Source organism: Pleurodeles waltl, chromosome 3_1, assembly GCF_031143425.1.
Source record: "Pleurodeles waltl isolate 20211129_DDA chromosome 3_1, aPleWal1.hap1.20221129, whole genome shotgun sequence".
NCBI classification, from domain to species: Eukaryota; Metazoa; Chordata; class Amphibia; order Caudata; family Salamandridae; genus Pleurodeles; species Pleurodeles waltl.
In genome coordinates, this window is record NC_090440.1 from 483,397,754 (window position 1) to 483,421,200 (window position 23,447).

The window sequence follows — 23,447 nt, forward strand, 5'->3', positions numbered from 1 at the left end:
TAGTGTTTGTTACCCTAACAAAGTACCTTTATTTTTGTAAAACTGTGTGCCTCTTTCTTGTGTGTAAGTTCTGTGTGACTATAGTGGTATTGCATAAGCTTTGCATCTCTCCTAGATAAGTCGTGGCTGCTCATCCACAACTACCTCTAGAGAGCCCTGGCTTCCTAGACACTACCTACACTTCACTTATTTGGGGATACTTGGACCTGGTATAAGGTGATAGCACCATAGGTGCTCACCACACACCAACCAAGCTTCCTACATTGGTGGTGCAGCGGTGGGATAAGACACTTGCAGTTGCCTTACCACTTTGTCACCAACCCCTTTCCACAGGAAAGACTAGCTTTCCGGTACACATTGCTCCTAGTTTTCAGGATTTCTAGTCTCCTAAGTTTGGGTAAGATAGGGGTCTAGCATAGCCCTTGCTCCAAACTCTCCTAGGGAACCTAGTTGTTAGAGTAGTTAGGTACATCTACACCACTTCAGCAAGCATATCTTCAGTTAAGCACAACTCTCAGGCCCCAGACTCTCACTAGGAGGGTCTTATTTTCCAAGAGTTGAGGGAGATGTGTGCCTCTCGAAAATGGAAGACTGGTAGAAATCCCAATAAGAGTCTGCTTCTAGGGTTACTTCTCCAGGCTGACCAGGACAATGCAGGCAGCCAGGAGGAGGAAGAAGTAGAAACGGACCCTCCAGTTCTAGACACTGTAGATTTAGGCTACACTTGGAAGGGTCAGGAAGAACCTGGGGAACACCGCAGCCCTGTTGGGAGCACTGCAGGTAGTGAGGGAGGACATGACAGTAGGCCCACCTTTACCCCTAGGGGTTTGGTCCAGGAGTCCCCAGGAGGAGGGATAGGTCCTCCTCTGTCCATACTCATGTCTCCTCAGTATCTGAGGGGACCCACTGTTCCACCTCAGGGAAAGATCCGTTAGATAGGGAACTTAGGAAACAGGGGTTGTAGGAGGCCAAGCCGAGGCTGCAGCAGCAACATCTGGCCCTAGATATGGAGGCCTTGGCAGTGGAGCGGGAAATACAGGATTTGGGGTTAGCACACCAAGGTGGCAACAACCTTAGCTTTAGGAACACCAGAATCAGGGAGGTCTCTTATGATTCTAGGAACTTTAGCAAGATAGTCCCAACTTACACGGTGGGAGATGACATCTGCAAATGGTTCACTGCTTTGGAGAAGGCGTGTAAAGTCCAGAAGGTCCCCCAGAAGCAGTGCGCAGCAATCTTGTGGCTCTCCTTCTCTGACGAAGGCAGAGACAAACTTCTCACTGTCAGAAAGGAAGATGCAGACAATTATACAGCTCTAAAAAGTGCACTGTTAGATGGTTTTGGTTTGACCACATAACAATACAGGATTAAGTTCAGGGAAACCAGAAAGTAGTCCTCCCAAGATTGGATAGATTGTGTGGACTGCTCAGTTAAAGCTCTGGAAGGCTGGTTGCACTGGAGCAAAGTGACTACCAGGGTTATACAATTTGATTCTGAGAGAGCACATTTTGAATAACTGTATATCTAATCAGCTGCATCAGTACCTGGTGGCTTCTGATCTGACCTCTCCCCAAGAATTGGGAAAGAAGGCAGACAAGTGGGTTGCACCAGGGTGAGTAGGAAAACTCACAAAGAGGGTGACCACAAAAAGAAGGAAACGGGTAAGCATCAAGATAAGGGTGGGGACAAAGATGAAACTAAAGTCTTCATCGGGCCCACAAAACTCCTCTGGGGGTGGCAATAAATCCTCTTCCTTCAGTTTGAAGAACCCTTGGTGCTACATTTGTGAAAACAAAGCCCATAGTACAGGGGACAGCTCCTGTTCTGAGAAAGGCACCAATCCCACCACTAACACCACTTCTACTCCTAGTGCCCCTAGCAATAGCACTAGTGGTGGTAACAACAACTACAGTAGTCAGTCCAAAATTGTAGCTGGGCTTACCTTGGAGACTGCAGTGGGTTCTGGGCTAGTCAGAGAGACCAATGAGGCTCTGTTGGTTTCTGATGGGGGCATTGACTTTGCCAACCTAGCTGTCTGTCCCCTTAATATGACCAAGTACAGGCAGCATCCCTTAATCAATTGAGTTGAGGCTGAGGCCTATAGGGACACAGGTGACCGTGTCACCATAGTGACTGAAAAACTTTTGTCTCCTGAGCAACACCTACTTGGTCTGAAGTACCAATTGACTGATGCTCATAATAAAACTTTGTGCCACCTCATGCCAGTTATCTATTTTAGCTGGGGTGGGGAGCTGGCCCCAAAACGGTTGTAGTGTCCTCTGATCTACCTGTAGAATGTCTGCTAGGTAATGACTTGGAGACTTCTGCTTGGGCTGAAGTGGAATTGGAGGCCCGTGCAGCAATGCTGGGCATTCCTGGGCATATCTTTGCCCTCACCTGAGCACAGGCCAAGAAACATAAGGAGCAAGACATCCTGGAGCCTGAAACAGTGGCACAGGAGGCTCCTAAATAAAAGAGCAGAAAGGGTAAAAAGGTACCCCCTACTCCAGCCTCTGGTGAGAATTCAACTCCTGAGGGAGAAGAATCTACTCCTTGAGTGGAACCTACACCAGAGGAATTCAGAGCTGACACAGCTGAGCTCTTGGGTGCAGGGGGGGAGGCCACCAGGAAGGAACTCAGTATGGAACAGAAAACCTGTCCCACACTGGCGAGCCTAAGGCAGCACAAGAGGCAGGCATCCATAAGGTGCACTGGGATAACAGCCTCCTCTACTCGGAAGCAAGGGACCTGCTTTCCTGGTCGCTGGGGGGGTTACTGTGTTACTTACCTCTGTGGTTTTCTAGTACTCCCAACGCCCCTCTACACATTCTACCTACCTAGGTTGGGGTCCTGTGTTTGCATTCAATTGTTTTACTATATGGTTTCTGCTCCCCCTATGGTCACTAATGGGTATTGCCACTTGCACTGTTTTCAAACCTTTTCTATGCCTATATCTGATAGAGACTTCTAGTTGGAGATTCCTTACCTTAGAATTTTCCCTCAGACGTCAGACTGGATCCAGAGATTTTTTCTTCGAGCAGTACCCTTGCTCGTCAGTAGGTGGCGTCGGTCGACTCCGCAGGCATCGTGGTCGCCGTGATGATGTTGGGAGTAGTATATAGATGCCGCCCTCGCGCAGTGACGTCGGTTCTTTTCTTTCCGCGCCACACGCTGATCCGAGAGAGATCTACCCTCTGCTATTTTTGGGCCGAATTCGACCGCTTTGTCGACATTTTTTGGTGTGAACTTTGGTGCGTCGAGGATGTCCCCGAAGACCGGTTTCAAGCCGTGCGAGGACTGTCACTGCATGATGTCGGTGACGGACCCTCATCGTGTCTGTCTGTGGTGCCTCGAGCGCAACCATGACCCGAAGTCGTGCTCCGAGTGCCGGGTGATGCATCTGAAGGCTTTGAGGGAGCGGTCCCTAAAGCTGATGGTGGCCCGGCACTTGACTCCGCGTAAGTCTCGATCTCGCTCGAGAGGAAGGTCTCAAGATCGGTCGCGGAGCCACCACCACTCGTCTTCATCTAAATCATCGGGTCATGGTTAGAAAAAGAAGTCGGTGAAGAAGTCCCATCGCTCTCTGACTTCACCCCATCGCTCGATCGACCCGACACGGGACGAGCGTCCACGAAGTAGGCCTCCGTCCTTGGAGCCTATGTCTGGGTCAGCTCCACGCTTCCCTGAGTTTCCCGTAGCCAGACGACCCCGCCCAACTCAAAGAGTTTTTCGAGGCCATGCGCCTCATCTTTGGGCGTGCCGACCCCGATACGGCGCCTTCGGGTCCAAGGGGCTTGGCCGAGGGGCCTTCGGGTTCCACGCCGGCGGCTTCGGCCCCGGCCACCGAGGTCGCCTGCAGATCCGCATCGACGCCGGTCACATAGTCAAGATCTTCCCCGGCGCCGGGTCATTTAGCAACGTTCTCGATGTCGGTAGTGCCCACTATCTACATCGACCCGATTCTCATCCCTGATGACTCTGAGTCGGAGCGGTGGCGGCCGACGCCACCATCGGCTTCAGTGGGCCCTATTCGCCCGAGGTCGGATTCTGACTTATTTTCCTATGGGTTCGAATACGGGGAGGAATTGGAGGGGTCCCTGGACCCTTATGAGTACCAGGAAGACCCTACTATGGACAGGGCACAGGACTTGGGCGAAGCCATTGTTCTTCTCCTGACTCTGGCATGCTGTCTCCTCCTACTGTGGCTACGGCGGAGGGAGCTACCTATGGTATGGTGGCCAGTAGGGCAGCTGAGGTCCTTGGCATTGAGCTACCTACTTTTGAAGTCAGGTCTAACTTCCTGACAGAGGTGCTTCAGCCTGGGGCTTTTACATCTGAACCCCTTCTCCCATTTAATGAAGCCCTCACTGACGTCCTTTTGGGTACGTGGTCCAAACCCAACACACGGTCTCCTGTGAACAGGACAATCGCTTGCCGCCATCGGCCTGCACCGAACGACCCGAAGTTCCTTTCCCAACATCCTGCGCCTGAGAGTCTTGTTATCCAGGCGTCCTTTTCTTCTGGCGCGTTCCCTTCCGATCCCCTGGATAGGGAATCCAAAAGGCTGGAACAATTTGGTAAGAAGTTGTTTTCTTCCTCCAGCCTCACGCTGCGGTCCGTGAACACTGCATGCCTGTTGGGCCATTATTCCCACTCCCTGTGGTACACGGTTGCGCAAGTCCTGCCGCAGGTACCGGAGGAGGACTGTGCTATTGTCTCCCAAGCAGTCAAAGATGGGAGAGACGCGGCGAAGTTCACCCTCCGTTGTGGGCTGGATACGACCGACTCTCTAGGCAGATCGGTTGCTACGACAGTGGCCTTGAGGCGCCATGTCTGGTTACGTACTTCTGGTTTTTCTGGGGATGTCCAACAGTCACTCGTGGACATGCCCTTTGATGGCACCCGTCTCTTCGGAGACAAAGCGGACTCGGCCTTAGAGAGGTTCAAGGAGTCCAGGGCTACGGCTCTGTCCCTTGGCCTTTCTGCCACCACACGCCCCCCACAGTCCGATTTTCGTCCCTTTCGTGGCCACGGAAGAGGTGCCCTGTCGCGTCCTCAACCCAGCCACCGGGCCATGCACCCTGGACAGCCTATGCGTGGCCCGGGGCGTGGAATCCCGCGTGATCATGGGTCAGGGAACCAGAGGTCTGTCCAGTCCACCCCTGCCCCTGCAGCAGCCTCCAAACCTTCCTAGTCCATCCCCTCACTCCTGGCCAGTAGGTGGCAGAATCCACCATCACCTGCCCCATTGGGAACATATCACCACGGACGGGTGAGTTTTGCAAATCATTCGGAAGGGCTACTCCCTCCCTTTCGAATCCGCACCACCACATATACCACCATCCTTCCATCCACTTTCTGAGGATCATTTGGTTCTTCTCCGCCAGGAAGTCGGCACCAGGTCTAGAGTTTCGGCGCATCCTCTTGTGCGGCCGCTGTCAAGGTTCCCTGGCTGTAGATCTCCAGCTCGGTCCTGCGTCGGAGTGGGTTTCCATCCAGTCCTAAACATCTCTAGGGGAGGTGAAGAATTGCATCCCATCAGGAGTGAGGACCTTCAGGCTCGCTGGGAACAGCATAGACTACTTCAGGCCTCTGATACAGAACTGTTTCTTGGTCTCTAAGAAAGACAAACACTGTCATTGTACTTCTCATTTAAAGTCCGGGAAAAATATGATCATGCTGCTTACCAGCATTAGAGGACCCTTAATTCTGGTTTGATATGGTCAGTATCTCTGTAGGGCAGCTATTGGTCTGGTGGGGCCCCCGGCAAGGGCATCTGAGAGGGGGACTCTATGTGCCCATTCAAGGGCTAAGAAGGATGCAAGAAGCTGGTGGTGTATTTAGATAGTGTGCACAGAGTCCCGGAGTTCTTCAGAGACTTAACAGAGGCTAAAGTAGATAATACTAATACTTTCTTTTGTGGTAGTGTGGTCGAGCAGTTAGGCTTATCAGAGGCTAATGCAAAGCATGTGTTGTCCACACACAGGCAATAAAGGAAGCACACACTCAATGACTAACTCTAGGCTAATGGTGTTTTATACAGCAAAAATATATTTTGTTACTTTATTTCTAGAACCACAATATTCAGTTTGCTGGTAAGTACATTTGTATGTAAATATCAAGCATATGTATCAACACCACTTTGTTTCAATTTGGCAAGTAAAAAGGTTTACGTGAAAATAGGAATCATTTGTTTTAAAAGTTGACACTGAAACAGTTCTAGGGGGTAAGAAATGTTAGTACAGTTTTGAGGTAACTAAAAGACTTACAGTTCCAGTCTCTGAGGGTTAGGATGTCCACAGGTTGGGGTTCAAGTTAACCCCAAATAACCTCCACCAGCAACACGGGCCGGCCAGGTGCAGAGTTCAAAGGTGATGCAAGATATAAAATGGAGTCCTATGGAGACTGGGGGCACTCAGAATCAGGCCTGCTTGCAGGTAAGTACCCAAGTCTTCGGAGTGCAGACAGGGTGGGGGGGGGTTTAGATGAGCACCGGGGGGGCCACAGGTCAGCACTAAACACACCTCAGCAGGCGGGTGCAGGGTGCAAACAAGGCGTCGGACTCCTAATGCTTTTCAGTAGGGGGTCCTCTGGGTCACAAAGATGCTGCAGGCTAGGTCCAAGGAGTCGGTTCCGGAAAACCACAGGTTGGACATGGTGGAGGGCCGCCTGCTGATCATTGCTGGGATCAGTGGTCGGATTCTCCAAGGCTAGGGGTCGGCAGGTGCAGGGGTACATTTAGGCTTCAGGAATCTTCATCCGGTTCTCTCACGGTCAGGAGTGTTCTTGGGATTTAGGCTGCAGGCATCGTCGTGTAGGCCAGGAGGGGGTCAACCTAGGGTGGACACTTGGTCAGAATCCCCTGGGGACCGGCTGGGGACCCGTGGGCCACCTTGACACGGGCTGTGGGCATCGGGTGCAGAGTTTGCAGGACTCCCTTGTGGGTTCGTATCCCATCCTCGACGCCAATGTGAAGTAGCTCCTATAAGGATGATGAAGAAAATCCTCATGAGACGGAAACTACTTCTTAGGATTTCTTTATTTTTCAAGATGCAGTTACAGAAAACTCCAGCCACACCTCCTTGCTGCTCCTTCAGTCTTCAACTGCCTAACCATACATTCTAGATCATCCAATACTAGGAGCAGCAGGGGTGAACAGAGCATACCAAGTATTACACTTACCAGAAATATAATTTAAAATAAAATAACAAATACAAAGTAAAACAACAACAAATACAAATGAAGGGAGATAAATATACTACACTTTGTTGGAGTTTCTTTCTGGACAGGGTTGCTGTCCACTGGAAATATGGGTCCTCTGGGGTTCAGGCAGTCCTCTTGTTCAGACATCGACCCCCTACCAAAACAGGGCATGGCCTGCTGCCTGCATCACCTTTTGCCACAATAAAGAAAATAGTTCCCTGGAGCAATGGGTGCCAGGGTATTCCACTAGAAGCATGTTAGCATCAGCTGCACTCTATGCATGAGTGTCATTACCGTACATATGGCAAGTGGCCACATTGGATGTTAGGCATATGTTTACCAAACATTTAGATTTGATCTTAATTTAGCAGCCAATGCTTTAGTGGGTCAAGCAGTACTACACAATCTGTTTCATTAGAGGTGAGTCTGGTTCCTGTTTTTCACTGTGTGATACTGCTTGCTATTCAGATTCAAACATGGATATCTATGAAAGATCCAGTGCTTGAGAATACATTGATAATAAATTGGTGACTTGCTTGTAACTTCAGTTCTCCAGCATTGGTATTGTCCATATATTCACATGCTACCTTCCCTCCTCCCCAGTCAGAGGCTCACTAAGTAATCTTACATCATCACACATGAATTAAAATCTGAGCTATGGTTATTTCTAGGGAGAATGGAGAGCTGAACACTTCCTCTTCATTGACTAAAGTTTGGGTTGTTTTAAATGAGGTGGATGTTCTTCTAAAAAAAACTTCTTGGACGTACTGTCATGTTAACACTGTTTCTTTCTATTTTGAAATTACTGGCGATTCCCTGCCTGATGATAGGGAATATTTCAAGCACATGTATCATATGATATATACCAACACTGGAGAATGGAGTTACAGATAACCAACTAATCTATGTGGGTATAATTTAAAAATAAACTCTAATTTGACAAATTTGAGCTTTTCATTGAACACAGTTGCAAGATACGATTCTAGTGACATCACCTGATTGGAACTTTTTTCAGTGTTTTAAGTATTTGGTACCAAGTAACCACGATTAGGTCTGCCCATCTATTGCGGTCTAAGTGGCTCAAAGAGATAATCCCTGCATTTCATTCTGTCAAACCTAGGTGAAAAACCCCTGTAACCTCCTAAACCTGTTTTGTAGAAGGGACTTATCAATGCATTTTGCTGCAAAGGATTATAGATAAAACTGGTATCTGACTAGTAATTATAATTATTGAAATATATTTGTGAGTTTAAAGAAGCATGGGATATGTTTTGGCTTGAATTTGAAAACAAATCCTGTCTGTTTGTGATAAGGTATTCCCACTGCTGTGTAAAATATTTCTTAAGCATTTAGCTTTAGGTACAATACCTGTTTAAGTGTATGCTTGTTCCAACATTCTGTGCTAGTTTGCTGTACGAGCAGCATTTCGCAAGCTGATGTTTAAAGGAAAACAGTTACTTAAGTTGCTATTTAGATCATCCTCGGCCACACTATCTTTCCACCAGGCATAGTCTCAGCATCTGTTGATAATCTATGTATTTGATCTTCAAATTTAGCTGTAAATTATCTGCAGTGTATATAGAATTGAGAAAAGTGGCCAAGATATCAAACATCATTAACAATTCTGCAGTCTTGATATCTCATTGTGATAGTGACTATACTGAGAGAATTTTGTTAATACAAGAATGAACAGTATTTTTAACCTGGTTAATGCGTTAGCATTAGTCTAAGCCATGAATATGTCAATGAAAATCAGCAAGTAAATTGTCAAGTCTTGTTTTTTTCTCCAGTTTCTAATTGATGTTTTTGTACCAACTTTAGGTTTATCAAGGCTTATAAGAAGTTTGGCTCTCCCTTAGAACGGTGAGTTGTGCATTACTTAAGAATGTCTAATTAGCAACTGGTATGCAGAGAAGTTAGATACCCACCTCCTCATTGTTGGATACAAAGACTTTTCTGAGTACTGGACTGCTGCTGCCATTTTATTAAAGACATTGATGTAAATAGAGTTGTGTTTTTCTCTGTTTTTCAGCCTTTGCTTTTCATGTAAGTTGCAAGTCCATGGAAGAGAGAAAAATGACCTGCCACTGTCAAAAATGTTGCTAAATTAGATTGATCATACATTAAGGCTATTGGTATTTAAAGTGGCTACCTGCTTGGATGAAAGAAACACCTATATGGTCTTTTGAGAAAGTGTTTTTATTTCAATGAAATGTTTTACTTCACAAATGTGGATTACATTTATATGTGGGTTTTTAGAAAAACAGGCACAGTACCAGTCCTTAAGTCATTTTGTAAAGAATTACTATTTAATTTTACAAAGAAATACACCCCACGGGAAGCCCCCAGCAAATGTGACCAGGCTAACTTCTGCTCTTTTACAGTGATCAGAGAACATCTAGAGTAGAATTTAGTATACAACTTGCATTTCTGATCATTCCACAAACACATTTTTACATCACATCACACCTCGCCTCTTCACACCAAACAAAATATTAACCAATATGAAAAAAAGATATAAAAGTAGTGATCCATACTTTGAGTGCAAATGGCCAACTGATTTAACAGACAGCCTAAATTATGCTTATGAGTTAAAAAATCTTTACAAATGTGATTACCCTGATCACCATATATTCTCTACCCAAAGTAAAGAAAATGTTGGTTTAAGAGCCAATTAGGACAGTCTTTGAGAAAACATTCGGGCCCAGCCCCTCCTCCTATTGTTTTTTTATGGATAGTGCCAAATACATGAATCAGTGATACAACAGTATTGCAGTATTATTGGAGCATTTACATGCACATTGGAGTCATAGACAGCAAATTGGAGTCATAGACTACATTTTCTGAAAACATATCTCTAGCCTCATTAATCATTCATCAGCAATATTATTTGCTGCCAAATACAGAACACACACGTAAGATATTCAGCTCCTTGTAATCGTCCAGCTATGATCATTTGTACCCTTGTTACACCATTATAGTGCATGAAAGTTAAATTCTAAAGTATTTTTTTCAAGTTGTTTTATTGTTATATTGTAGATGTAACAATCTAGCAGTCAAGTAACAAACTACTACATTCAGGCCTTAGTAGATAATCAATAATATAAGTAGGTTTGCATCTTATCTTGCTGAATACTAGGTAGTTGTAGGAAACTGGCAAACTTGCACTTGTTGCAGTTACACCCCCCCAACACACACACTTTTTGCATGATATTGATGCTGACTTGACTGAGAGTGTGCTGGGAACCTGCTAACCAGGCCCCAGCACCAGTGTTCTTTCCCTAAAAATGTACCATTGTTTCTACAGTTGGCACACCTCTGGCACATAGATAAGTCCCTTGTAAAATATACCAGTGGTATTAAGGGCCCTGTGACCAGGGAGGGTCCCTAAGGGCTGCAGGATGTGTTGTGCCACCCTAAGGGACCCCTCACGTAACAAATGCACACTGCCATTGCAGATTGTGTGTGTTGGTGGGGAGAAAAAAGCAAAGTCGACATGGCATCCCCCTCAGGGTGCCATGCCTGCAAAACACTACCTGTGGCATAGGTAAGTTACCCCTCTAGCAAGCCTTACAGTCCTAAGGCAGGGTGCACTGTACCACAGATGAGGGCATAGCTGCATGAGCAATATGCCCTTACAGTGTCTAAGTCCATTCTTAGACATTGTAAATGCAGTGTGGCCATATTAAGTATATGGTCTGGGAGTTTGTCATTACGAACTCCACAGTTCCATAATGGCTTACCTGAATACTGGGAAGTTTGGTATCAAACTTCTCAGCACAAAAACCTCCCACTGATGCCAGTGTGGGATTTATTAAAAGATGAATACAGAGGTCATCTTAGAGATGCCCCCTGTATTTTACCCAATTCTCTAGTGTAGGACTGACTGGTCTGGGCCAGCCTGCCACTAGCAAACAAGTTTCTGACCCTATGGGGTGAGGGCCTTTGTGCTCTCTGAGGCCAGAAACAAAGCTTTCTCTGGGTGGGGGTGCTTCACACCTCCCCCTGCAGGAACTGTAACACCTGGAGGTGAGCCTCAAAGGGTCAGGCCCCAGAGCACTCCAGCTACTGGATATGCCCACCACCAGACAAAGCCCCACTTTTGGCTGCCAGTTCGGTGGGAAACTTAAGAAAAACAAGGATGAGTGGCCACGTCAGCTGGGACCACCCCTAAGGTGTCCAGAGCTGAAGTGACACCCTCCCTGCAGAATCCTCCATCTTGGTTTGGAGGACAGGGGCCTATAGGGATAGGAATGTGCCCCCCTCCCCAAAGAGAGTGGACACAAGGCGGGTGTAGCCACCCTCGGGGACAGTAGCCATTGGCTACTGCCCTCCAACCCTTGTAACACCTCTAAATCTGGTATTTAAGGGCTTGCCTGAACCTTACTCACCAGATTCCTGGCAACCTACAAGAAGAAGGACTGCTAAGCTGAAACCCCCAGCAGAGAAGAAGGAAGACGACAACTGCTATGGCCCCATCCCTACTGGCCTGCATCGTTCTTCAGAGAACCTGCAAAAAGACCAGCAACGCATCCAGCGGGCCCCGCAAACTCTGCGAACTCCAGAGGACTGCCCCCCACCTAAAAGGACCAAGAACTCCCGAGGACAGCTCTCTGTCTGAAGAAACCTACAATCAAGGACTCCCACCTCACTCCGGATGCGTTAGTCTTGACCCCGGTGCACCCGACACCCATGGTACAGTACCAACCCTCTCCCAAGGATTCTGGAGGTACTGCCCCTGCAGTGTCTAAAAGGTAGGCCCCAGAAGAAGAAAAAACAGTGCAGGAAAGGTGGATAACCTTTAGCCAAGGTTCCAGTAAGCAAAGGAGATTCTGCTCTAGTAGGGGAGAACTCCAAAAGTGGCACTGCTAAGGTCCAACCTGACCCACAAGAAGTCCTGACTAGTCAGGCAACTGTTAAGCATGAGTGGGTGGCTTCTCAGCTAACAGAGTGGAAGGAGGGTGTTTACTACAAGATGTAGCAACCCCCCACTCTACCACAGCAGACAGGCACCCTGAACCCCAAAAAGCCTGTAACTTAGCCCCTTCCCTTGTTGGTTAAGAGCTAAAGGTGTGGTTCTGGGCACTGACAGCAGTGGCCTCTACTAGGTGTTAGCCTTTATGGCTGCACTGTCCTTGGCAGGGTGGTCTGACCACATGCTAAATAGCAAGATAGACCCACTGACCCTGTTGGTCATGGTGGGGTTACTCCAGCTGTGGGTAACCTCTCTGGGTAAGCTAGGGTGACCCTGGCTAAGCTAGGATTAGCAGAGGTGGATACCTCTAGCCCCAAGATAAAAAGGATGGGTGATGGAACTAAAAATACAGACAAGAAGCAATTCAGATTTGGTCCTATCACTGTTGAGGTAGGTCAATTCCCCAAAGGGAATGACCTAGACAGGAGGATGTAAGGCAGAGTAGGCCCCTCAACCAACAGCCTGTTTTCCTACTCTTCCTCGCCTGACAGACTAGGAAGACTCCCCCAGGTTTGGCTGAGTCTCCTGGCCTGTGGGCTTCCCTGAACCCTACTTACCAGATTCCTGGTGACCTACAAGAAGAAGAAGGACTGCTAAGCTGAAACCCCTGCAGAGAAGAAGGAAGACGACAACTGCTTTGTCCTCAGCCCCACGGCCTGTCTCCTGCTTCAAAGAACCGGCAAAAAGAACAGCGACGCATTCAGTAGGCACAGCGACCTCTGCCAACTCCAGAGGACTGCCCTGCACCTAAAAGGACCAAGAACTCTCGAGGACAGCAGCTCTGTCTGAAGAAACCTCCAACCAAGGACTCCCACTTCACTCCAGATGTTTGAGTCTTGACCCCTGTGCATCCGACGCCTACGGCCCATGTACAGGTGGTCCACCCAGCAAGAGAAGGTCCTCAGGTGATTGCTAGCAAGAGCCTTGCCGAGGGTTGACCTCTCCACCACTCCACGATGCCGCCTGCAGAGGGAATCCCGAGGACCCCCCTGACTGCGAGCTCCGAACGAAGATATCCAATGCCTAAAGAACACACTGCACTTGCAGCCCCCAGGCTGATCATCAGGCGGCCCTCCTCCCTGTCCGACCAGTTGTGGACCTCGACTGCAGCCTCTGAGTGACCCCCGGCGTCTCCTCATAGACCACCATTGGAAACCTGACATCCTCTTTGCACCCTGCATCCGGCCCCCCCTGTGCCGCTGAGGGTATGTGTTTGGTGCCTACTTGTGGCCCCTCCAGTGCTCCTCTAATCCCCCCTGGTCAGACATCTACTTACCTGCAAAACTGTACTATCTTTTCATCCCCCCCCCCGGAACTGTTGAAAAATGCACAGTGTCAACTTTTAAAATAGCTTTTGGCCATTTTAAGAAAAAACTGTATACATTGTCGATCCCATTCAAAGTCCTGATTATATATATGCAAAGTACCTTTTATTTTATGTACTTAACTGCAAACTGAATCTTACAGTTCTAGAAATAAATTAACAAAACATATGTTACTATTTAAAATCCTATTGGTCTGGAGGTAAGTCATTGAGTGTGTGTTTCTTCTATTGCTTGTGTGTTTACAACAAACCCTTAACACTACACTCTGATAAGCCTAACTGTTCGACCACACTACCACAAATAGAGCATTAGTATTATCTATTTTTGCCTCTGGCAAGCCTCTGGAGAACCCCTGAACTCTGTGCACACTATATCTCACTTTGATATAGTATATACAGAGCCAGCTTCTTACAGTAGTGAAGGATTAGGCATCAGTCCATGCATCATTCCCACCAGATTGTCATGTCTCCATCTGAGTAGGAAATGCCCATTCCCAGAGATACCATCCATGAACAAAAAAACAACCTTTCACCATGGCTTGTATTACAATGACCCCTATATCTTCAAAAATTTCAGACAGTACTCTACAATTCTAGAACACTTTCTCCGCCATCATACACCAATCTTTTTCAGGCCCACACCTCATTTGTCGAACTTCACTTGAGTCCCACAACTATGTCTTGCCTTATCACTGCTAGCCTCACATGAAGCTGTTTACCATTTTTCAAGGGCATATTCTCATCCCAGATGCTCGGTAATGCCAGTCTGCCATGCAAATGTGTCACAGGAACCATGACCACTACAGGCAGAGCTCCTATTTTTTTTTCTTGAAGGCTACTTTCAGGTGAAAATTCCCAAATTTTGTGGCAAAAAAATCCTCTTTGATCACATCTTCTCAGACAGTTCTCTCTAGAGACTGTTACCATTTCCCCAAACATAACTATTTCTTATTAATGTTTTTTATGTCTTGGATTTTGCTCTGGCCAAGAGTGTCTCTGATACAAATCTTTATTCTAGTGGAGCATTATCCTGTAGGTTCCTAATCTTTTTGACATACTTCTGCATAATTCTGCATACTTCTTCATGGTGGGTTTCAGCTATAAATAACTGAATTTTTCAGTGTGATGAAGAGAAAGCTCTGCCTGAAGGCCCTCTGCTTCAGACATCGGCCATTATTGATACGTCCTTCATGTTCCATTTTTTTATTTCTTGACCATTTCTCCACCTCCGTGTTTCTCACCCTTTACGTCTTTTCCTCAGGGTTCTCCAGACTTTTACTCCGACACCAGCAGCCCAATCCTTTATTCTCCAGCTGAGAACTTTGCCTCAGTTTACACTGGTGCTTTAAGAGATCGATAGGAGAATTATGATACAGACCCGCTGACCGATCTTGTTTTAGTCCACATCCCTCTCCAGGCCTCCCCCCTAGATGATACTACAGGGTACCACACCGTTATCCAAATCGGGACTCTCTACCATAGGATGGACATGTGTGCCCATCTGAAGAACATGGATTCCTGGTGGAGACACTCTCCAAGATGATGTTAACTGTACAGTACCTCCTAGTGCTCAAGGGGATGATTAAGTCTGCCCCAGAGATATCTAAGGAGAGGGTCAAATATCATATGGCCATGCTATTGAGACAAAACACAAACCACCCCCCTTCTGACCCGCTCTACATCAGTTGTCATGTGCCACCTGACTCCCTAGTGGACACCACCACTAGGAAGAGAACAGCAGCTCAGGTTACCAGGGAAGCTCCGCATCCTGACAAGGAGAGCAAGTGGATCATTGCTGTAGACAAGAGAGTAGCAGTAGGTGCAGCCACACATTGGCGCATCACCAACTTAGGAGGGCTCCTCTTCAGGTACAACATAGCCCAGTGGGAGTTGATGGATGGGCTCTTGCAGCGTCTCCCTGACCAGTATCATAAAAGTTTGTAAGTGCTAGTTGAGGAAAGCAAGGCCATCTCCTGTGCCAATATTAAGTGTGCTTTAGATGTGGCTGATACTGCCACCAGGGGAGTGAATACTAAGGTCATTTTGCGGCTCCACTCCCGGACCCTCATGTCTGGCTTCAAGCTGGAGGTGCAGAAGCACATCTTCAACCTCTTGTTCGATGGCGAACACCTCTACGGACCACAGGTTGACTCATCTCTTGAGAAAAGCAAGAAAGACAAGGAGATCTCCAAGGCCATGGGCACCTTACAGGTCCCTTCTGGCAGTGGCTCTTTTCGGAGGTGTAGGAAGTTGGCTCTGTATATACTATTTCAAAGTAAGAAATAGTGTGCACAGAGTCCAAGGGTTCCCCTTAGAGGTAAGATTGTGGCAAAAGTAGATAATTCTAATGCTATATTTTGTGGTAGTGTGTTCGAGCAGTAGGCTTATCAGAGGGTAGTATTAAGCATTTGTTGTACACACACAGGCAATAAATGAGACACACACACTCAAAAGACTTACTCCAGGCCAATAGGTTTTTATATTGAAAAATATATTTTCTTAGTTTATTTTAAGAACCACAGGTTCATGATTTACAGTTAATACTTTAAATGTAAGGTACTTCACTTAGATACTTTAGGATCTTTGAATGAAAGTAAAATCACATACAGTCTTTGTAAAAATGGCAATAAGCTATTTTCAATGTGGACACTGCAAAAATCAACAGTTCCTGGGGGAGGTAAGTAAAGGTTAGTTTTGAAGGTAAGTAAAACACTTACAAGTCTCAAGTTTGGGGCATAGGCAGCCCACCGTTGGGGGTTCAAGGCAACCCCAAAGTTACCACACCAGCAGCTCAGGGCCGGTCAGGTGCAGAGGTCAAAGAGGTGCCCAAAACACATAGGCGCCTATGGGGAACAGTAGTGCTCCGGTTCCAGTCTGCCAGCAGGTAAGTACCTTCGTCCTCAGGGGGCAGACCAGGGGGGTTTTGTAGAGCACCGAGGGGGACACCAGCAGGCACAGAAAGTACATCCACAGCGGCACAGGGGCGGCCGGGTTCAGTGTGCAAACAGGTGTCGGGTTTTAGATTGAAAACAATGGAGGGACCCGGGGGTCACTTCAACGATGCAGGCAGGCACAGGGGGGGCTCCTCGGGGTAGCCACCAGCTGGGCTAGGCAGAGGGTTGCCTGGGGGTTGCTCCTGCACTGGAGTTCGGTTCCTTCACGTCCTGGGGGCTGTGGGTGCAGTGTTGGTTCCAGGCGTCGGGTCCCTTGTTACAGGCAGTCGCGGTCAGGGGGAGACTCTGGATTCTCTCTGCAGGAGTTGCTGTGGGGGTTCAGGGGGGTCCTCTCTGGTTACTCACGGGCTTGCAGTCGCGTGGGAGTTCTCCCTGAGGTATTGGTTTTCTGCAAGTCGAGCCGGGGGCGTTGGGTGCAGAGTGTAGAGTCTCACGCTTCTGGCGGGAAACGTGAAGTCCTTGGAAGTTGCTTCTTTGTTGCAAAGAAGTAGCTGGTTTTGAAAAGGGCCGCTGTTCACAGGAGTTTCTTGGTCATGTAGTCCAGGGCAGTCCTCTGAGGCTTCAGAGGTCGCTCGTCCCTGTCGGATGAGTCGCTGGAGCAGGTTTTCGAAGTTGGAGACAGGCCGGTAGGGCTGGGGCCAAAGCAGTTGTCGTCTTCCTCCTTCTCTGCAGGCTTGTAGGTCAGCAGTCCTTCTTGTTTCTTCAGGTTGGGGGAATCTCATTTCCTGGGTTCTGGGGGGCCCCTAAATACTAAATTGAGGGTTGTGTTTAGGTCTGGGAGGGCAGCTACACCCTCCTTGTGCCTCCTCCCTGAGGGGAGGGGGGCACATTCCTATTCCTATTGGGGTAATCTTCCAAAACCAAGATGGAGGATTTCTAAAGGCAGGGGTCACCTCAGATCAGGGCACCTTAGGGGCTGTCCTGACTGTTAGGTAACTCCTCCTTGTTTTTCTCATTATCTCCTCTGGACTTGCCGCCAAAATTGGGGTCTGTGTCCAGGGGGGCGGGCATCTCCACTAGCTGGAGTGCCCTGGGGCATTGTAACACTAAACCTTAGCCTTTGAGGCTCACTGCTAGGTGTTACAGTTCCTGCAGGGAGGAGGTGTTAAGCACCTCCACCCAGTGCAGGCTTTGTTTCTGTCCTCAGAGAGCACAAAGGCTCTCACCCCAGGGGGACAGCAACTCGTCTCTCAGCAGCAGGCTGGCACAGACCAGTCAGTCCTGCACTGAAGGATTAGGTAAAATACAGGGGGCATCTCTAAGATGCCATCTGTGTGCATTTGTTTAATAAATCCAACACTGGCATCAGTGTGGGTTTATTATTCTGAGAAGCTTGATACCAAACTTCCCAGTATTCAGTGTAGCCATTATGGAGCTGTGGAGTTTGTTTTTTGACAAACTCCCAGACCATATACTTAATATGGCCACACTGTACCTACAATGTCTAAGAATGGACTTAGACACTGTAGGGGCATATTACTCATGCAGCTATGCCCTCACCTGTGGTATAGTGTACCCTGCCTTAGGGCTGTAAGGCCTGCTAGAGGGGTGACTTACCTATGCCACAGGCAGTATTTTGTGTGCATGGCACCCTGAGGGGGATGCCATGTCGACTTTGCCTTTTTCTCCTCACCAACACACACAATCTGCAATGGAGTATGCTTGTGTTAGGTGAGGGGTCTTTAAGGGTGGCACACTCATGCTGAAGCCCTTAGAGACCTTCCCTGGTGACAGAGCCCTTGGTACCGCTGGTACCTTTTACAAGGGACTTATCTGTGTGCCAGGGGTGTGCCAATTGTGGAAACAATGGTACATTTTTAGTGAAAGAACACTGGTGCTGGGGCATGGTTAGCAGGGTCCCAGCACACTTCTCAGTCAATTCAGCATCAGGCAAAAAGTGGGGGGTAACTGCAACAGGGAGCCATTTTCCTACAGGAGGCAACAGTAAAGAGGGGGCTCATGAGCCACTTTCTCAGAACCTATCCACTCCTACCAAAATCAACAACATGTCTGTCTCTAGCAGGGTGACAGGGGTTTCATGTAAGGCTTCTTTAGAGGGAATAGCTCTAAGGGCACAGGCAGAGTTACACTCAGTAAGGGAGCTGCTTCCTCCAGGAACTGACTTGTCCCTAATACCCATCATCTCCCAGCACCTTTTGAGGGGAGACAAGGATTTCTAACCCACTGGACAGAGTTCACCATGGGCCAGAGGGTCTTGTCCATCGAGCACTACTTTTGCCTAAAGCTCATCACCACCTCATCAAACATTCTTCCTAGCACCCACACCCTCAGCCCAGAACATGTTATGCTGCTACAGGAGGAGATTCAAGTGCTCCTGTCCAAAGGAGCCATAGAGCCAATGGCTCGTCGCCACTAGTGCAAAGGCATCTACTCCCTATACTTCCTCATTCTGGAGAAGGACAGATCCCTCCATCCTCTTAACAGATACATCGTGTCAGAACACTGGTCACACTACAGGATGTCAGCCCCCTGCTGCAGAAAGGCAATTTCCTGCTTTTCCACCCTCAACTTGAAGTACGCTTTCATGGCTACATCCGTGTCATATTAAGTGGTCAATACTGCTGATTCAAAGCACCATCTTTTGGAGTTACCACGGCCCAGAGGGTCTTTACTAAGTGCTTAGTGTAGTAACTGCTCACCTTGCGGTCGGGAGGATGGATTCATGTCTACCCCAACCAATACTGGCTGATCAACAGTGCAAGCAGACAGGAGTTCCTGACTGACACACAGGCTGTTGTCACCCTCCTACACAGCCTAGGGTTCATAGTGAAGACCACAAATCTGACTTAGAGACACTTCAAGTCCAACTCTCCAACTGGTTTGTCATTGAAGACCCCAACAAGGTCAGGGATCCAGGCAGCTCAACCTAGTGATTTGGATCCTGAGGTCTTAGAATTTGATTAACTTGGGTTGTCGCAGGTGTGCATGGACATCTCAGAGAAGAGCCTAGGTCCACCTGAGTCACTTGCTATGCTTTGTTCACTATTATACCCAATGCAGCATCAGTCCGCTCACCCCTGCAATGCAGGACATTATTTGTTACCTCCTACACCTTCAAAGGTCAGCGTTGGCATTCAAGTCAGTCACACCTAGCTACACCTAGCTGCCTTTGCTGCATATATGCAGAATAGGGAACTTTATTCCCTCTTTAAAATCCCTGTTCCTAAAGTATTCAAGGAGGGCCTTAAGCATGTAATTCCACTAAGGGGTGCTCTCTGTACCTGTCTGGAACCTCAATATTGTCTTCACTAGAGTGATGGGCTCCCTTTCAAGCCACTGCTTACATGTCCTCTACACTTCCTTTCTTGGACGTTTGCCTTCCTCATATTACTTATGTTACTTGGAGGCCCTCACCCTTCAAGAACTTTTTTTTCCAAGTCCACAAAGACAAAGTGGTTCTTAGAACCAATTCTAAGTTTCTGCCCATGGTGGGCTCCCCTTTCCACCTCAATCAATCTATCGAACTTCCTGTCTTTTTTCCACAATCTACATCAATAACTGAAATAGTATTTTACACACTTGACGTTACGTGTGCTCTTTTGTGCTACATAGATATGACTAAATCTATTTGAAAAACACAGCAGCTGTTTGTAGCTGTCTCACAACCTCAAAGTTACACACCATTTAAAAGGCAGGATTTGTCAGGAAGATTGTCATATGCATCCAGACCTGCTGTACTTAAGCCAAAAGAGACCTAAATTCATGTCCCAGGCCACACTCCACCCGTAAACAGGGCACTACAGTGGCTTTCCTGGGAAATATACCCATAGCAAATATTTGTAGAGCTATCACGTGGTCCACTCCACACATATTTACAAAACACTCCTGTGTGGATGGACTAGCTAGAGAGGAGGCCAGAGTTGGCCAAGCTGTCCTCAGGACTTTGATTCAGACCTCTGCACCATTCACTGGCTAGCCACCGCTTTACAGTATATGCAGTGCATGAGTATCTACAGCCACACATGCTTCGAACGGATTGTTATTTAACTTATACGCATATGTTCGTTGCATGTAGTGCTTTAGATTAATATGTGTCTGTCCTCCTTCCCCAAAGCCAGTAGTTACTGCAGATATCTCTCAATATGTGGTCATTATTTTTTCTTTACATACTACTCCATGCTTAATCTCACCCACTGGGCGAAAAACAAGAGATCTTGTGACTCAAAAGACATCTGCAAAGAAAAACAACTTGTAAAATCCGAGCCCAACAGTAAATGGCTTGAGTATGCAGACTATGTGAATCTACAGCAGCACATGTAACAAACGTATGCTTCCAGAGCAAGCACATAATCCTTTCATTAGCTACCATCCTCTGTGATGAGCAATAATACTTTAGTAAATCTGGCAAAGCAATACACCATCAAATGTTTACTTTGAAAAGGGAACCAGCACTATTCTGAGTGCTTCCCTATCCCAAAAAAGGTTAAAAAGAACCTTGTCTTTTTTTCTGAAAAATCCCTCCGTAAAATAGAAGGGCATATTTTGGACTAGGTATAAAAACCTGGGTAAAATGATCATTTTGTTACAGTGCTGCCTGACTTAGATGTGGTAATCAGAATCCAAAGACTGGTAAGCTCTATTACTCCAGTATTGGAACTTTCATAGATTCACATGCTTGAATCATTCCCCGTTGTTGAGATGGGAGCTCCTGGTATATGTAACTAAGTACTGTTGAAATAGATATAATCCAAGGCCCCTAGGCCTCTTAATTTAACAGTCTGTCATAATCATTTTAAGAAAAAGGACCAAACTTGAGCATCCACCAGTTAGATGACACCACCCTCTAGAACCCTCCTGAGAGAAGCTCCATACCTCAGATTTTCATCCTGCTAGGGAATTTTTCTTCACACTTTTGTATTAGCTTTAAGCTGTTTTTTCTCTGCTAAAACTTATTCTGACTGTGGGTAAGACCTACAGCATGTCAGACAAGGAGACTGGAAGGTCTGTCGTACCTTTTCCTCTAAAACTCTAAATAATAGAGGAGGCAGATTGTTGATTTGGCTGCAAAAACGTAAGTACAGAGATAATCCAGTCTCGGATTCTGATAGTGATGACTCAACATTGTCCAAAAAGTCATCGAAAAGGGCTAGATCAGATACAAGGTCTCCTTCAGAGCAATCAAGAAAAACCCACAAAAAGGCTGCCTCAGGGTCTTACAAGGGCAGCAGTCCCTCTACTTCACCTCATAGATCCTCCAAGAAAGGGAAAAGAGGTCATGCCTGCAGCTCTGAAAGGCACAAGAAGTCATCCTCTGTACCACCATCTGTGCCTTTCAAAAGGCCCTCATCTGCTACTGGGCAAAGACTGTACCATTGACGACGGATTCATTGTCCACGAGGGCGTCGGTGAGTGCTTTTTTCACCATCGACGACGACTTCCACCTTTTTAGCGCCGATGGCAGTTTTGACGACATCGTCGACGACAAGTGTCCCACCGTCGGCGAGAACAGCGTCGACGATGTCATCGTTGACGAGGATCTACACCTCATCATCGTCGACGGAAGTGACAATGGTGTCCGCATTGGCATAGTTGACGGCCTCGTCGAAGGTAGACTCTTCAGTAAGGCTGTCGACGTTTACGATCTTTATGCGTTCGGCGTCGATGACTCCACCGTCGACGAAAGCCATATCTGCCCCGTCGACACCGTCAACAAGGGAAAAACAGCAGAAAAAACAGGAAAACTTACCCCAAAGCATACCTCACCTAGTGAGGTAATCCCTTTCATGCCATTACACCTGCAGGAGGGGGGTGGAGAGTCAGACGACAAGGGTCCATTTGGAACAGCACATAGCCCCTCACAATTAAATGTCAATTATCAAGAGGACGATGATGAATATGGCGAAATCTATGACCCACAGTACTTTGGAGGAGATCAACCATATCAGGAGGGGGCATACATACCAACCTGTTTGTTTTCTGATCTCAGAGCAATACTGGCTGACTACAGTAAGCGTTTTCCTCCTCAAGGACAGCAACCTCCTCTGTCACCTGTTTCAGGGGTTACAACTCCACGTCAGAAGCCAACCTCTTTAACACTAGAGAATGTGGCCACGCCGGATATGACCATACCGCACGACACTGATGTTTCGGAAGGTGATCAAAGAAGGGGAGCTCCTTGACACACAGCCTGAGTGGGACACATTTATTATTCCTGCTCCTCCTTCTCAGTCTCAGCCGAAGGTGGATTCCCCGCCAGATGACATTGGGGGGGGTTCCATAATCTCCTGGAGAGAGTGGCTAAACGATTTGCTCTGCCAATGCCATCCAAGAAACAGATTGCTTCTTATATTTTTTTAAAGAGCCATTCCAGAAATCTGTGCGCTCTATACCATTGGTCGACTTCTTATGGGAAGAGGGGTTGAAAGTTATGCATAACCCTGCTACAGTCACGGCGGTGCTTCCCCAGCTAGACAAGAAATACAAAGCACCGGAGGATGCCCCAGCATGCCTAACTGGTCACCCTCATCCAGACTCGGTGGTTGCTCAAGCAGCACAGAAAAGGTCCAAAAATCCATCTGCTCCAATTTCCGCACTTCCAGACAAAGAGGGTAGACGGTTGGACAATATTGGAAAGAGGTTCTTGTCGATGGCTAGACTTGTTATAAGAGCGGCTAAGTCCCTGACAGTGTTAGCCAGATATGACAGACAACTATGGGCAGACATCGCCTGCATATTGACCAGTTGCCGGAGGATGTTAAATTAGAGGCAAAGAAGACAATACATGAGGGAGAGCGTACATCAGCGGAACTGATAGACTGTTCTATGGATATGGCCACGACTGCGTTTAGTCAGCTTGCAGGTGCGACTGTCCTTCGGAGGCAATGCTGGCTAAGAGCTACATCCTTCCGACCTCAGGTCCAGAATAAAGTTTTAGACCTTCCTTTCGATGGCCAAGCAATGTTTGGGAAACATATTGATGAGGCTCTGCAATATGTTAAATCCGACATGGATCCGGCGAAATCATTGGGAA

At 47.4% G+C, this 23,447-nt stretch overlaps 1 protein-coding gene across 2 annotated transcripts in view; it reads left to right on the plus strand.

Annotated features, from left to right (window-relative positions):
- CHD2 (chromodomain helicase DNA binding protein 2) overlaps positions 1-23,447 on the plus strand; it is a 1,519,436-nt gene that overhangs the window by 957,677 nt on the left and 538,312 nt on the right. For both annotated transcript variants that reach the window (XM_069222751.1, XM_069222752.1), the window contains one exon: positions 9,025-9,066. In XM_069222751.1, coding sequence (XP_069078852.1) covers positions 9,025-9,066 — 42 coding nt within the window. The remainder of the gene's footprint in view (positions 1-9,024; positions 9,067-23,447) is intronic.